Source organism: Salvelinus sp. IW2-2015, linkage group LG37 (assembly GCF_002910315.2).
Source record: "Salvelinus sp. IW2-2015 linkage group LG37, ASM291031v2, whole genome shotgun sequence".
In the NCBI taxonomy this organism is placed as follows: Eukaryota; Metazoa; Chordata; class Actinopteri; order Salmoniformes; family Salmonidae; genus Salvelinus; species Salvelinus sp. IW2-2015.
Window position 1 is genome coordinate 576576 of NC_036876.1, and position 15981 is coordinate 592556.

At 41.7% G+C, this 15981-nt stretch overlaps 1 protein-coding gene across 2 annotated transcripts; it reads right to left on the minus strand.

Moving 5' to 3' along the window:
• Positions 1 to 346: 346 nt before the first annotated feature.
• On the minus strand, positions 347 to 10682 carry LOC111960302 (serine protease HTRA3). Of its 2 annotated transcripts, none has more exons than XM_023982252.2 (9): positions 9804 to 10682; positions 5830 to 5929; positions 5003 to 5225; positions 3813 to 4007; positions 3601 to 3633; positions 3188 to 3302; positions 2620 to 2677; positions 2390 to 2485; positions 347 to 2201 (listed from the first exon to the last, which is right to left on the minus strand). In XM_023982252.2, the coding sequence occupies exons 1-9, from the start codon at positions 10222 to 10224 to the stop codon at positions 2033 to 2035; spliced, it is 1410 nt and encodes a 469-aa protein (XP_023838020.1). In that variant the 5' UTR covers positions 10225 to 10682; the 3' UTR covers positions 347 to 2032. The 2 variants fall into 2 exon arrangements, with proteins under 2 accessions (XP_023838020.1, XP_023838021.1); XM_023982253.2 differs by having other exon boundaries at positions 5830 to 5934; positions 9804 to 9915.
• Between the last annotated feature and the right edge of the window lie 5299 nt (positions 10683 to 15981).

Genomic DNA, 15981 nt, shown 5'->3' on the forward strand with positions numbered 1-15981 from the left:
GCCAACAATTCACAGATTCTCTGGCAGACCAGAATATGGGTCAACTCTTCCATGGCAGTAAATCACATCTAAAACTCTTCCAGACTCTCCTTATCATCTCTCTCCCATACAGTTTCCTTTCCAGACGTCCTCCTTTAGGACATTAGATATACATGTATGACCTGTGGCAAGACAAGTAAAACTGTAAGATTTTTTTTTGTGACCCCTAACATAACATACATACAGTGCCTTCAGAAAGTATTCATACCCCTTGACTTATTCAAAAGAAAAATGTGTTACAGCCTGAATTCAAAAATGGATTACATCTAAAAAAAAATCTGAGCCATCTATACACAACACCCCATAATGACAAAGTGAAAACATATTTTTTAATATTTTCAAATTGATTGAAAATGAGATACAGAAATATCTAAATTACATAAGTATTCACAAAGGTGCTTCTTAAATACTGTAGAGGCATCTTTGGCAGCGATTACAACAGTGAGTCTTTCTGGGTAAATCTCTAAGAGTTTTCCACACCTTGATTGTGCAACATTTGCCCATTATTCTTAAAAAAATTCTTCAGGCTCTGTCAAATTGGTTGGTGATCATTGCAAGGTTGTCATAACAAAAGGGGTTTAATACTTATTGACTCAAGACATTTCCGTGTGTGCGTGTGTGTGTGTAGCAGGCAGCCACAATACTCCGATTGTACTAAACAAGGCCTGCAGCAGTAAACATTCCTGGCTTCCTCATCAGCCATCTCCAAGTGCAGCAGAACGTTGTCAAGGGAATCACACATGCACGGACACACACTCCTCACTGGGTCAATGCAAGAACGTCCTATGACCTAGATTCCATTAAAGATGTTCATTTATTTTTATAAAACATTTATTTGTAAAAAAACAAACAATCGCTCCTATTCACATAGCCTGTTGGTAAGGAATCCGGATATGTAAACATTCAATATGAAGTTATGATGATTAATATATAACTCACTGCCTGTAAAGTGAGTTTATTTATTCATACTATAAGCACAAGTTGGTATTGTAAACTACTTATGAACTCATAACACCTTTATAAACCCTTTATAAAGGGGACATTAATGTAAAGTGTTACCAACGTGTCGGTTATAGTAGAAGACCGCAAGAATACAGCAACAGATGCAAATCAGACATTTGCTTACATTTTGCCAGCTGAAAAAATAATGTATTTCTTTCAACTGACCATTTCTGACCAAAATGTGATCTTTCTTTCAACCTATAACTGACCAAATAACATTCACAGTTGGTTATGGAATGGTTCCGAACCGACAGCATTGGACACAGCTACTCGTATATCCAGAAATGATTTCTATTCTAACAGATTTTAAAGGCCATAAAAGCAATGTAACAATTGAAAAATCTATTAATCAAAAACTTGTCTTATCAATGATCGCTTGCTTTCGGAGTAAGTGATTCTCAAAAAAACAGCTCGTATGCTTTGACAAAGACATTTAGATAATACAAAACACATATAACAATAAAAAATCAAGTGTTTCATTTCACTGGGACTTTCAGTCCTAAAGGCATCTGGACTCGAGTTCTGTGGAGATTTCCCAAACAAGGTTCAGTCAGTCTATCGTTTCCCCGTCAAGGTTCCAACAAACACAGTTTTTCTGTTTGTTGATCGTCTTCTCCTTGGATCTGAATGGTTAAAAAGTCACCCTTTAGGCATAGATCTAGGATCCTATTTTACCCTCCCAAATCCTATCATCAACCATTAGGGGGAGAAACAAACAACTGACCCTAGATCAATGTTTAGGTCTCAATAGATCAATGTTTAGGTGTCTAGGTCTCTCAACAAGCGTGTTTGTTTGGTGGTCCATATACTTTTATCAATCTCCCGGATTCCACACCACAGTTGCCATGGTTACTGCAGGATGACGTCATCGGGCTCGGTGTTGAACAGCAAGGGGCCTGTTCATGAGTGACATTGTAACGTTACAGAACGTTCAGATTATTATTATAATTTAAAAAAAAATCTTGAATACACTCGTGGTCATTTGTCATGGTTACTGCATAATGACATCAGGCTGGATGTTGAAGAGGAGGTCGTCGTTGCCCCTCCTGACCTCCAACAGCAGAGTCGTCTCCTGTGTGAGCGCCCCCTGTAGGTCAGTAGTGGTCAGCAGCGGACGGCCGTTCAGCTTCACGATGATGTCGCCGTCTCTGATTCCACCTCTGTGTGGAGAAAAGGGATTTCAGAATATATATATTTTGACATGGTCTGTGGGTACTGCAAAGCATTTTGTTTTTAAATATAAATAACAATGTTAAATTTATCGTGGCTTATTCATGAACGTTATTATAAAATGTAACAATCTTTTAAGCCAATCAATGGTCATGGTATAGCAGTGTAGACCACCTACTTCTGTGCAGGAGAGTGAGGAACCACTTCATGAACGTAGATCCCACTAGTGACCTCTGGGAAGTCTGGGTTCTGCTGCTTCAGCTCCTCAACCAGGCTAGACAGGACAGACACACAGTAAAGTTAGTTTTGGAAATAGTACGATTTTTTGTATTTATTGTAAGCTATAGAGATGTAATATATAGTTTGACACACGTTTTAGTATTATGATTACGTGTTAGAAAGACTTACGCTGAGGTGATGGTGAGCATCCTTATCCCAATAAACCGCTTCTTCAGTGATCTCACTTCTGTAAAAAAAARAAAAAAAAGAGAGAAATTKTATTTATACTCATCTGTTCTATTCTTCCTTTTTCTGTTAAAATGTGATCATGCTGTCACGGTTCCACCTGTCAACAGAGGGCGGCAGAGACCGTCCTAGAGGCATTAACGACACTCAGGTGTGTCCAATTTACTCATTATCATTTCCCTCTTAAAAGAGGTGTGTTTTCCATTGTCCTTTGCAGAAACTTGAATTGTTTACTGTGTGCAGTTGTTTCCTGAGTGAGTTTGCGAGACTTAGTGTTTGTTGTTTTATTCAAGTGTACTGTGATCCTGCGGCTAACGTTTCTCAGTGAAGTATTATGTTTATCCTTAACCGCTGATTCATCGTCTGGTCTCTTCTCTGCACCTGGGTCCAACCTTACCAAGTCACACATGCATGATGCTAATGTCTGTCTGTCTTTCCTGCTGTATGTATGGTGATGGGCCTTGCTCTACTTGTCCAATGATTTGTTAAGGAAGGGGAGGGGTGGGCCTACCTTTGCTCTGCTTGTCCATTGATTCGTTGAGGAAGCGTGTGATCCTATCAGAGGGGATGGCGAAGGAAATCCCAGCAGCCACCTTGAGAGTGTTGATGCCAATCACCTCTCCATCCTGGTGGCAGTCAGACAGATAATGTAACATTGTGTTATGATAGAAACTGGATTGCTACAGTTACCGATCACCTCACCATCGTGGTGGCATCCTATACAGGGTTAATAGGGGTCCGCACTGGGCTGGCTTCATTTAATTACATAGAATATTAGAATGGGCATTGGAATCCTGGCAATGTGACTCACAAGACCAGTGAACGTTTTGTTACTAGCGTATTATATTTCTATGGCAACGGCTTCTTCAAGATTATCACAGTGAAGGTCGTGACTAATGTTATGGGTGCTGATGTAACGCTTACCAAGTTAACGAGAGGTCCACCTGAATTTCCATACTGAGAAAAGATGGAAACAATGATTATTCAAACAACCAATGGGATGTGTCTCTGATCATGGATGTCCCCTTTAAAATGTCAACACAGACAGCTAGACAGCCTATGAGTTGGTTATAAGTGGAGTGTGCTATAATTACCCTTTAAATAAAGTTTAGATAAAGTTTAATTGAATGTCTCACGTTAATGATGGCGTCTGTCTGTACATAGCCCATGTCAGAGTCTCTGATGCCCAGCTCTTTGCCGTCCCTCTGGGCCGTGCTCACGATCCCCGTGGTAACCGTGTTCTGGAGCGCAAAGGGGCTGCCGATCGCAACCACAAACTCACCGGGTCGAAGGTCGGCCGAGTGGCCAAGCAACAGCACCGAGAGCTTTTTCTAAAGGGAGGAAGTGGGAGAGGATGGGGGCGATAGCGAGAGGGTGGGAAGGGAGAGAGGGTGGGGGCGAAGGGAGAGAGGGTGGGGGGGAAGGGAGAGAGGGTGGGGGGGAAGGGAGAGAGGGTGGGGAAGGGAGAGAGGGTGGGGAAGGGAGAGAGAGAGGGGGAGGGAGAGAGAGAGAGAGGGGGTTGGAAGAGGGAGAAAGAGGAGACAGAAAGGGGGAAAAGGAAAGAAGAGAGAGAGACGGAGAGAACAGTTAAGTAAAAACATATGCTCACGAGAGGGACTTGTGTAGGAATTCTTTAAAGGGAAACTTCCACATGTTTCAACTTCATATTCATCATGTCCAGCACCACCCCAACATCAACATATGTAAAAAAGATAGAGGATGATACAGTGCCTTCAGGAAGTATTCACACCACACCCCTTGACTTTTTCACATTTTGTTGTGTTACAGACTGAATTTAAAATGGATTAAAATGAGATTGTTTCACCCGCCTACACACAATACCCCATGATGTCAAAGTGGAATTATTTTTTAGACATTTGTACAAATTAATTAAACATGAAAAGCTGAAATGTCTTTAGTCAATAAGTATTCAACCACTTTATGGCAAGCCTAAATAAGTTCAGGAGTAAGAATTTGCTTAACAAATCACATGATAAGTTGCATGGACTTGCATGGACTGTTTAGGATTTTGCCTGTGCTTAGCTCCATTCTGTTTATTTTTTATCCTGAAAAACATTAACCTGAATATATAACCACCATAGTATTTGGACTGTTCCATTGTAAAAAGTCCAAAAGTCTTTAGATACAGTGTTAGTCTTCCTCTAACCACAAATATTGGAGTCTTACCACAGCCATATTGTTCACAAAGAATAATCAGGTAGAACAGACAACCAGCAGTAGTCCGGACCTCCATGGGGTAAGATTTGAAGAAACTGACCATTCAACAATACATTGGAATAACTAATATATAATCCACTTCTCTGACCAGTGAGTTGACTTTTATGGTGGCGATGTCGGACTTCTTGTCGATGTCCTTGATGGTCGCCTCGTAGATGTCACCACTGTGCATCTGGACCTTGAGCTGCTGATGACCTGACATGGGCGTGGTGCTGGACACGACGTGGGCATTGGTCACTATCAGGCCCGTCTCTGACATCACAAAGCCTGACCCGCTAGACAGAGGGACGTTCCGGCCGAACAGAGGGTGCCTGGGAGTCGAGAGGTCAAAAGAGGTACACATAGAGCTAGAAATATAGACTTTCTAATGACAAGACGAGAGTTTACTGTGTCATGTGAAGTGCTATTGCCTATGATGAGAGATGACATACGATCTACACTGTTGTGATGAAGTTACTACGTTATACGTGATCATTTTGGTTCAACCATCATGCGCCCTTTCTTCAACACGAGTAAGACACATACTGACACAACACCAACTGTAGTTGGAAATCCAATTTGAATATTGAAACTATGTTGCAAATGTCAGAGAGACAGACCACAAGATTTTTACAAATCTCCGCTGTTGAGAACTAAATGATATTATAAAAAGAAATGTGAGATAATGTCTAGATGATTTTTATAGTGGAGATCAAGTTTATAAATTACTTGGCTGGGCTGATGAGACAGTGGATTGTGTAGTCAGATGGAACACAGTAAATAGGCATTTTAACGTCAGATTTAGCCGGTGGTAACTTGTGGAATAGACACCGGCTGGAATGTGCTTTCAACCAATCAGCATGCAGGATTAGACACACCCGTTGTATAATGCAGTACAAACACACGTGTCTGCCTACACAAACACACTCGGCGTACCTGAGGAAGAGTTCGATGTGGACCACAGCCGGAGCGATCTTCTCCACCACGTCAGCTATGAAGTTAAACTTATACCTGGGACTGGTGGGGTGTGAAGTACCTATACTAGCGGGAAGAATTACTCATGTTAATAATAGAATCCAGTCACTCCTCCACACCATCACCACTGAAACATCAGATTTTCTAGCTGTTATCTGGTAGCTGCAACCTAATGTGCTGAAAACAGTAGGCTTCAAAGTGGTAACTGTAAGGGCCCAGAGTGGTCCCTAGTTAGGTCATGTGATCAGGAAAACGTCCTGGACAACAACATCAACAGTATCAAAACATACACCTGACGTCAACAGGTTCCTCTGAAGTTCCTTTGTGATGYCCTACACTATTTTATTCTTCCCCTCCACCCCTTCCTAAATGAAACCTCAGTACTTTGGTCTAAAAACAGCTGGGAGGTTTTGCTGGGCTGCACTCTTTCAGGGCCATGAAAGCACCTTGGTGGCGTGTGTGGGGTGCGTGCAGCAGTTAACAAACGTTAATTACAGCGGGTTATTTCCAGTACATGGCAGCCACACCACCGGCTAGCGTTTTGTTCTCCTCAGCTGACTGCGGTTTCCTGTGTGTGTGTCGGTGTGTGTGTCGGTTTGTGACCGCCTTGGCTTGTACATGTATACACAATCAGGCTACACAGCTGAGTTTAGAGTACAAACAGTCAGCAAACATACACTCTGTCCTGAAACTGGCCTGTGGCATACTAGTGACCTCAATATCAACTCCCAGATTTTTCAGTTACTCTTATTCATCTCATGCAGTTATACTAGGGCCAGGAGTTTGTCCTGACTGGGGGATCGTCATCATGAAAAACACTATCACTAACCAGGGCCCAGAGTTCCTAGTCAGGTCACATGGTCAGGGAAAAACATCTGACTAGATTTTAGAACTATTCTCATTCTAACCATTTGCAAATCCAATTTTTGGCTATGGTCATCCTCGTAATCATTGGCAAACCGTTGGCTAAGGGAGTGTAGAATTAAACATCCAAGCGAAGTGGAATCTCAGAAGAACATATTTCAGCACTAAGCTACAAATTGGTCCTCTATGGTTGGCTAACCAAGCATTAGAAAAACCAAACCAGTGGATGGCACAATCGTGGCAGTAACTGTGGAAAAACCAACTCTGCTATTAGTCTAGCCTGGTTTCCCAGATTTGTTTGTGCCGTCTTGCCAATAACCATATGAGTTGGAAAGACAGTAAAACAAATCTGGGACCAGGCTGCTATTATCCTGTGTGGTGGCCAATAATGATACTGTACATCTACCTCATGCTTTTCTGTGGGATAGAAGAATATATTGTAATTTCAGTGTTTATGTGCACGCATGCATGTGTGCATACTGTAGATGCAATGCTAAGGTAAGGGTTTGAGATAAGTCTGGAAAATGTGGGTTTGGAATGAAGAACAGTTTGAAGATACTAAACATGTACTTAGACTGAAGGCCAATGATAATGGGGAGATCATTTTAGCTTTAGGCCGATGTGGTAGCTGGTCCATCTGAAATAACTCAAGGATGACTTGAGGGCAAACACACATAATTCAACATAAGTTGAATGGGTTCACATGCTGATATAATATTAGACTGAGTGGGATATGCTGTAGACTGAGAAATGAGAGGCAATGGAGATCTGAGAATAGAAACTAAAATGTAAACAGTGATAATCTTCTATTTCTAACTCAACAGGGAATGATCAGTTTAGTTAGGGAAACCTTGAGTAATTGGCCAATTTGTCAGGAGATTAAGATAAAACGCCACCATCCATAATAATCTGCCTGTGTGAGGTCTCTACAAAGCCTTGATTCTAATTGGCTCATGGATGATTTGGACCAATGAGCAGATAAGAATACAAATCTCATCGTCAGTCATCCGTATCCCTCTTATTAAACTCCATATAGTTATGGGTTCAAATAATATTTGAAATCTTTCCAATATCTTAAACATTTGCTCTGCTCTCCCTGGAGTGCCCGATAGGCAAGGTTTGCAGTTTTGGGACTATTCTATTGGTTCCATTGTGCCAGGCAAGCTCAATCAAGCCCAGCTTACATAGTTGAAATTATTTGAAATAGTAGTTGAACCCATCTATGGCGATTAGAACAATTCAATGGCAGTCAGCCACATGCTTTTAAGCCCCTGACACAGAATAATGACTTCTGATCAAAGTCAAGACAAATCGGATATGCCATAACTTTTTGTGTCTGCATGGGACTTCCTGCTTCGTGTAAAGTCTCTGAAGGGACACAAGCCAACTGTTTCCCTCATTAGTGAGAAAGTACTGTATTATTCGGGTCAGGTCAACCTGAGACGTCATACACTTAGTTGTTTTGAAAAGGGAATTGATGGACAAATTCAATACGGTTTGATTCATTCTGTGTAAAAGACCTGCAGGATATCTCTACCATATTACAATGGAGCCCCCTCAGTTTGCATGTGCTCTGTTGTCTATATTACACAGTACAACTTTGTTGATGTAGCCTGCAGTAAAGCGTGTTACACACCATCCCCAAGGACCTGTTTAGGTCGGAGATGGTATGAAGTCATGTATTGATTCTAGAATGTCTCTCAGGAACTATTTGTAATGTGCTACATTATTTTTCTAAAAATAAATACATTCAGAATGGAATGGGAACCAAGGTAACTTCCACCCCTGGGCAGGAAAATGCCTATAAATGGACACAGGAAATGCAAATAAAAGCTAGACAGGAAAACAAACATTAAACTCTGACAAGTGAAGTCATTCATTCAGTGGCTGGTCATTAGTTTTAATCATGTGAGACTAATCTATAGGAAGTCTGTCTGGGTGTAATGATGGAGATTCCCCTAGGCACAGATCAGCTTTCTCTCCCCCAATCCTAACCTATACCCTACATTACTCATCTCATATGTATATACTGTACTCTATACCATCTACTGCATCTTGCCTATGCTGTTCTGTACCATCACTCATTCATATATCTTTATGTACATATTCTTTATCCCTTTACACTTCCGTGTATAAGGTAGTAGTTGTGGAATTGTTAGGTTAGATTACTCGTTGGTTATTACTCCATTGTCGGAACTAGAAGCACAAGCATTTCGCTACACTCGCATTAACATCTGCTAACCATGTGTATGTGACAAATATGATTTGATTTGAAACCATTAGGAGGGAAAACCACAAAACTGGCCTCAGATCAGTGTCTATGGGAAACATTTGTTATTTTCCAATGAGGGACATAAAGGACTTGTATGGGTTGACTTTCGGGGTTAACTTTAACGATCCATTCACCCAGAGTCTGCTGGCTGCCCGTTCTGACAAAGGAGGGGTTGAAGGGTTGTTCCTGCTCTTCCACTAGCCTACTTATAGTAAGCTGTTCCTATATAGTGCACTACTTTTGAGAAGAGCCCTATATGCCCTAACCAAATCTCAGCATTATTGAGTATGTAAAAAAAAAAAAGTGCACTATATGGAAGAGGATGTAATTTGGGATGAACCCTGTAACTGCACTATGCAAACATCAACCATATCAATTCATTGTCCACATCGCATAAAGTGCATCAAAGTAACTGTGTGTGTGCAAATCAAATCTGATTTGTCACATGTGCGGGAATACAACAGTTGTAGACTTTACCGTGAATTGCTTACTTACAAGCTCTTAACCAACAATGCAGTTCAAGAAATAGAGTTAAGAAAATATTTACTAAATAAACTAAAAAGTAAAAAAATAAAGTAACACAATAAAATAACAATACCGAGGCTATATACAGGGGGTACCAGTACCGAGTCAATGTGCGGGGGTGCAGGTTAGTCGAGGTATTTGCACATGTAGTTAGGGGTAAAGTGACCATGCATAGATAATAAACAGCGAGTTTCTGCTAATATTGAATTGTATGTTTTGTATGTTGCAACTGTTTGTTGTTGTTTTAGTTTATTTTTAGACACAAATGACTTACCTTTGTTTTGGTTGATTTTGCATGGTCCCTTCTGGACCGAGTTGATGGCTGGCAGCCCCTGTTGCAGAGCCTTCCTACTCTGCGCCTTAAGCTGACACACGTTCCCATAGGTATTGCCATCACTGCCGCAGACTTTATGGCCCAATTTGCACTGGCAGAACCCCTTGGCGAGACGCTTGCCGGCCGGGTGCTTGCAGTCGAGTCCATCACCGCAGGGTAGGTCGTCTTTGCGTCCGCATGGATCGCCTTCGCCCTGGGCGCATACCAGGCAGCAGTTGCATCGGTCTGGAACGTAACCCATCGGGCAGCTGGGGCTGGGGCAAGTGCTCACGTCGCAGCGCTCCGTGCACTTTGGTTTGGGCTCAGCACGGACGAAGTCCTCGACGCAGAAGAGAACGGTGGCAAACAGAAGGACCTGCATTGTTGGCGATCTGGTGGAGAAAATTAAACCTATAAAATAAAAAATAATGTAAAGTATTTACATTAAGGTCATGTTCGTCACAAAACCGTTACTTGTAATATGGGAAGATTGAACGACGCGCAACGTCTTTATGCATCACTTTCACGGGGCTGTTGAGACAAATTTACGCTTGCAGGACAGACATTGGTGTCTTCTTACGACTGAAAAGTTCTCCACTCATATGCATATTCTGATTCAGATTAAATGGGTAACTTTATCCCAAAGGAGTGGAAATTCATCCCAAAGATGCTCGTAATTGTGCGCCTAATCGATGCACTGTTTACAGCTGTAAGTTATTTGTAATGATCCCGGTGACGCTGAGTCTCCATTGAAATGAGTGTCAGTGCAGCAGGGCAGTGTCTTTTCTCCGGGTTTTGGAAGATCCCATATCATTCGTTCGCATCTGGTCTGGCTCTGCCCCTCCGAAGCGCGTAGCTGAGCAAAAGAGGTCTTTGATCATTAAAACGCGCCCCCAGGAGGCGGAGACTGAGCCCATTGACACACACACACCTCATAACCTTTGAGTTTTCATCATATAGAGCATGAAAGTTGTCATCATACCTTGKGATGAATAACTTGAAAATGAACTTTGTCTGTACCTTGCCACCGTAGGCCAAAGCATAATTAATCACTGGACAATATTATGGAGGTTACCGTTTTTTGTCATGAATCTTGTTCTGGAGGCAGCTCTGCAGAGTGGTCACTAGCTGGCACAGCCACAAAATCATAAAATCGGATAAAACCAAAAAGCATATTTTTGTTTTCAAACATTTTTTTTTACACTATAGACAATTTTTACTTTGCAGCTGGCCCATCCAGCAGAAACCGCTCAGTTCTGCCTCCAGTGAAAGATTCATGACAACAAACGTGTCAAAATCTGTGTCAAAATATTGACGTAAATAATTGGGTCTCTGTCAGTAAACATGGGCGTGGATGCACTCAGTAACAGTTGTCGCGTGGCAATTTGTTTTTTCCGTTTCAAAATATTAAGTCATCCATTCGTCTGGATGTGAGCAAGTGCAATGTACGTCCTAAATGGCACCCTATTCCCTACACAATGCACCAGTGCACTATAGAGGGAATGGGTGCACTAATAGGTTGGCATTTGGGATGCAAACACATGTTTTTATAAGCACCCCTTTTAAGGACAATTTAAGATGACCAGCCGGTAGCAACATAGTGGTGGTTGTTTATCGCACATACTCTCTCTCTCCTAGAGGAATGGGCTTCAGGCTAGAGCCTAATAAATGTTTGTTTAGGTAAAGAAGAGAGGAAATGGCACACTATTCCCTATATAGCGCACTAGGTTTGACCAGTGCCTGTAGGGAATAGCGTTCCATTTGGGACATACCCATATGCATTTCACCAACCGCGGGTATGTTTATTTGAAAGCTCAACGTCAATCACTCCTGGCACTTTCAGAAACACTGGACCCCTTGTTCCAGTCACCAACTGAGCTGACCGTTAATGTGGGAAGCAGTACTTGGTGATATTTTCACGATTCTTAAGCATACTTTATATGTGTTATTCTTGGGATTAAAAGATGGAATTGTTGCTGAAATTGTGATATTACCATTTATTACAGAAAAGTAAGACTCAGCATTACTCTTTCTCTTTGTCTGTAACTTTTTCAATAGTCAGTGCTTTCCAGGCATGCTTTATGTACAGAACTTCAGGGCAGCATGTTGTTCATTTGGAAAGTGTTTGGTGCATACAGTGAGTTCTAAAGTATTGGGACGGTGACACTTTGTTGTTGTTTTGGCTCTGTACTCCAGCACATTGGATTACATCAAGCTTGTGACTCTACAAACTTGTTGGATGCATTTGCTGTTTGTTTTTGGTTGTGCTTCAGATTAGAAAAATGAATGGTAAATAATGTATTGTGTCAATTTGGAGTCACTTTTATTGTAAATAAGAATAGAATATGTTTCTAAACACTTCTACATTAATGTGGATGCTACGATGATTACAAATGATCAGTGAGAAAGTTACAGACCTACAAATATCATACCCCCAAGACATGCTAACCTCTCTCAATAACAGGGGAGGTTAGCAATTTTTTGGGGGGTATGATATTTATGCCTTTTAAATAAAACATATGATATTCTTATTTACAATAAAAGTCACTCCAAATTGACACAATACATTATTTACCATTAATTTCTATTGGGAACAAAATAATCTTAAACACAACCAAAACAAACAGCAAATTAATCCAACAAGTTAGAGTCACAAGCTTGATATAATCATTGGTTGCTAGGAATATGGGACCAAATACTACAGTTTTGACTACTTTATTAATGCACATAAACAGAGCATTCGGAAAGTATTCAGACCCCTTGACTTTTTCCACATTTTGTTACATTACAGCCTTATTCTAAAATTGATTAAATAGTTGTTTTTCCTCATCAATCTACACACAACACCCCATAATGACAAAGCAAAAACAAGTCTAGAAGTTAAGTATTCAGACCCTTTACTCAGTACTTTGTTGAAGCACCTTTGGCAGCGATTACAGCCTCGAGTCTTCTTGGGTATGACACTACAAGCTTGACACACCTGTATTTGGGGAGTTTCTCCCATTATTCTCTGCAGATCCTCTCAAGCTCTGTCAGGTTGGATGGGGAGCGTTGCTGCACAGCTATTTTCAGATCTCTCCAGAGATGTTAGATCGGGTTCAAGTCCGAGCTCTGGTTGGGCCACTCAAAAACATTCAGAGACTTATCCCGAAGCCACTCCTGCGTTGTCTTGGCTGTGTGCTTAGGGTTGTTGTCCTGTTGGAAGGTGAACCTTCGCCCCAGTCTGAGGTCCTGAGCTCACTGGGGCAGGTTTTCATCAAGGACCTCTCTGTACTTTATTCTGTTAATCTTTCCCTCAATCCTGACTAGTCATCCAGTCCCGCTGCTGAAAAACATCCCCACAGCATGATGCTGCCACCACCATGCTTCACCGTAGGGATGGTGCCAGGTTTCCTCCAGACGTGACACTTGCCATTCAGGCCAAATAGTTCAATCTTGGATTTATCACACTAGAGAATCTTGTTTCTTATGGTCTGAGAGTCCTTTAGGTGCCTTTGGCAAACTCCAAGCGGGCTGTCATGTGCCTTTTACTGAGGAGTGGCTTCTGTCTTGCCACTCTACCATAAAGGCCTGATTGGTGGAGTACTGCAGAGATGATTGTCCTTCTGGAAGGTTCTCCCATCTCCACAGAGGAACTCTGTAGCTCTGTCGGAGTGACCATCAGGTTCTTGGTCACCTCCCTGACCAAGGCCCTTTTCCCCCCCGATTGCGCAGTTTGGCCGGGCGGCCAACTCTAGGAAGAGTCTTGGTGGTTCCAAACTTCTTCTATTTAAGAATGATGGAGGCCACTGTGCTCTTGGGGACCTTCAATGCTGCATACATTTTTTGGTACCCTTCCCCAGATCTGTGCCTCGACACAATCCTGTCTCGGGGCTCTATGGACAATTCCTTCAACCTCATGGCTTGGTTATTGCTCTGACATGCACTGTGAACTGTGGGCCCTTATATAGACTTTCCAAATCATGTCCAATCAATTGAATTTACCACAGGTGGACTCCAATCAAGTTGTAGAAACATCTCAAGCATGGTCAATGGAAACAGGATGCATGTTAGTTACATTTCGAGTCTCTTAGCAAAGGGTCTGAATATTTATGTAAATAAGGTATTTCTGTTTATATTTAATACATTTGCAAACAGTGATACAAAACCTGTTTTCGCCATGTCATTATGGGGTATTGTGTGTAGATTGATGAGAAAAAAGGTGGTAAAGTTACAAAATGTGGAATAAGGGAAGGGGTCTGAATACTTTCCCAGAATGCACTGTAAGTGAATTTGCCCCAATACGTTTGGTCCTCTAAAATGGGGGGACTATGTACAAAAAGTGCTGTAATTTATTAACAGTCCACCCGATGTGGATGAAAATGCCCTCAAATTAAAGCTGAGTCTGCACTTTAACCTCAGTCATTGTATCATTACTTTTAAAAATCACTGTATATGCATGTGTTAGTCCTTTCAGAAAGTATTCATACCCCTTGAGTTATAAAATGTTCAGAAAGTATTCATACCCCTTGAGTTATAAAATGTTCAGAAACTATTCATACCCCTTGAGTTACAAAATGTTGTGTTACAGACTGAATTCAAAATGGATTAAATAGATTTTTTCCCCATTTGGTATTTTTGGTATTTTATTAGGGAGCTGTTCGCAAAGCATCTACACACAATACCCCACACCTGTCTATAAAATACCCAACAGTTGACAGTGAATGTCAGAGAAGAAACTATACCATGAAGTCCAAGAAACTGTCCGTAGATCTCCAAATTGGGATGAGGATTAGATCTGGGGAAGGGTATAAAACAATTTCTAGACTGTTGTAAGTTTCCACGAGCACAGTGGTCTCCAGCACTGGGAAATGGAAAAAATATGGAATTACCCAGACTCCGCCTAGTGCTGAGCAACTGGGCAAGAAGGACCTTGGTCAGGGAGGTGACCAAGAACCCAATGACCACTCTGACAGAACTAGAGTTTCTTAACTAAGATGGCAGAACCTGCCAGAAGGACAACAGTCTACAGCACTTCACCAATCTGGGCTTTATGCGAAAGTGGCCAGACGGAAGACATGACAGCACGCCTGGAGTTACCAAACATTCACATGAAAGACTGCGGTCTGATGAGACAACATTTTAACTGAATGCAAAGCGCTATGTCTGGAGAACCAGGCACAGCTCCTTACCCATCTAACACCATCCCTACCGTGAAACATGGAGGTGGCAGCATCATGCTATGGGGATACTTTTCAGCGGCAGGGACTGGGAGAATGGTAAGGACAGAGAGAACAATGAATGGCAAATCCATGCAAATCCATGATGAGAACCTGCTTCAGAGTGCAAACAACCTTAGATGGGGGCCAAGATTTACATTCCAACAGGACAATGACCCCAAGCATACAGCCAAAGCAATGCTGGAATGGTTTCAGAACAAGAATGTGAAAGTCCTTGAGTGGTACAGCCAAAGCCCAGGCTTGAATCCCATTGAAAATCTGTGGAAAGACTTGAAGATAGATGTGGGGCAGTGGTGAACAGCAAATTTAACAGAGTTTGAGAAAATCTGAAGGGAAGAATGGGAGAACATCCCCTAATTCAGATTAGCAAAATTGATACAGCCATACCCAACACGACTCAAAGTTGTAAACACTGCCAAATGTGCTTCTATAAAGTATTGACTCAGGGGTGTGAATACTTATGTAAATGAGATCTCATTTTCAATACATTTGCAAACATTTCTAAAAACATGTTTTCGCTGTCATTATGGGGTATTGTGTGTAGATGGGTGAGAAAAGTCAAGGGGTATGAATACATTCTGAAGGCACTGTAGCTACCTTAAGATCAATGCAGTAACTGCAAGTCGCTGTGGATAAGAACTTCTGCTAAAATGTAAATGTAGGTAGGATAACTAGAAGTTAAAACTAGGGCCCAGAGTTCTTCCCTTGTCAGGGGGGCACATGATGGCCCCAGTCAGTGGCGATTTTAGCATGTGAATCTTGGTGGGGCAAATCCCCAAAATTCTTTGGGGATGCATGCCAGCAAAGCCACAACACAACACAATACATTAATTGCACTAGAACGGTGACAAACGGTGCCCACAAACTGTTAGGGCCTACATAAAGCTGTCCCAACAGCAGACTCCCAACAGTAGTCCCAA

Bases quoted from the DNA above. Each gene is read 5' to 3' on its own strand.
- LOC111960302 (XM_023982252.2), bottom strand. From the start codon at position 10,224: ATGCAGGTCCTTCTGTTTGCCACCGTTCTCTTCTGCGTCGAGGACTTC. The intron at 5,930-9,803 runs GTAAGTCATTTG...CCGCTAGTATAG, and splicing joins CAAAATCAACCAAAACAAAG to GTACTTCACACCCCACCAGT. The intron at 3,303-3,600 runs GTAAGCGTTACA...GACTGCCACCAG, and splicing joins GTGGACCTCTCGTTAACTTG to GATGGAGAGGTGATTGGCAT.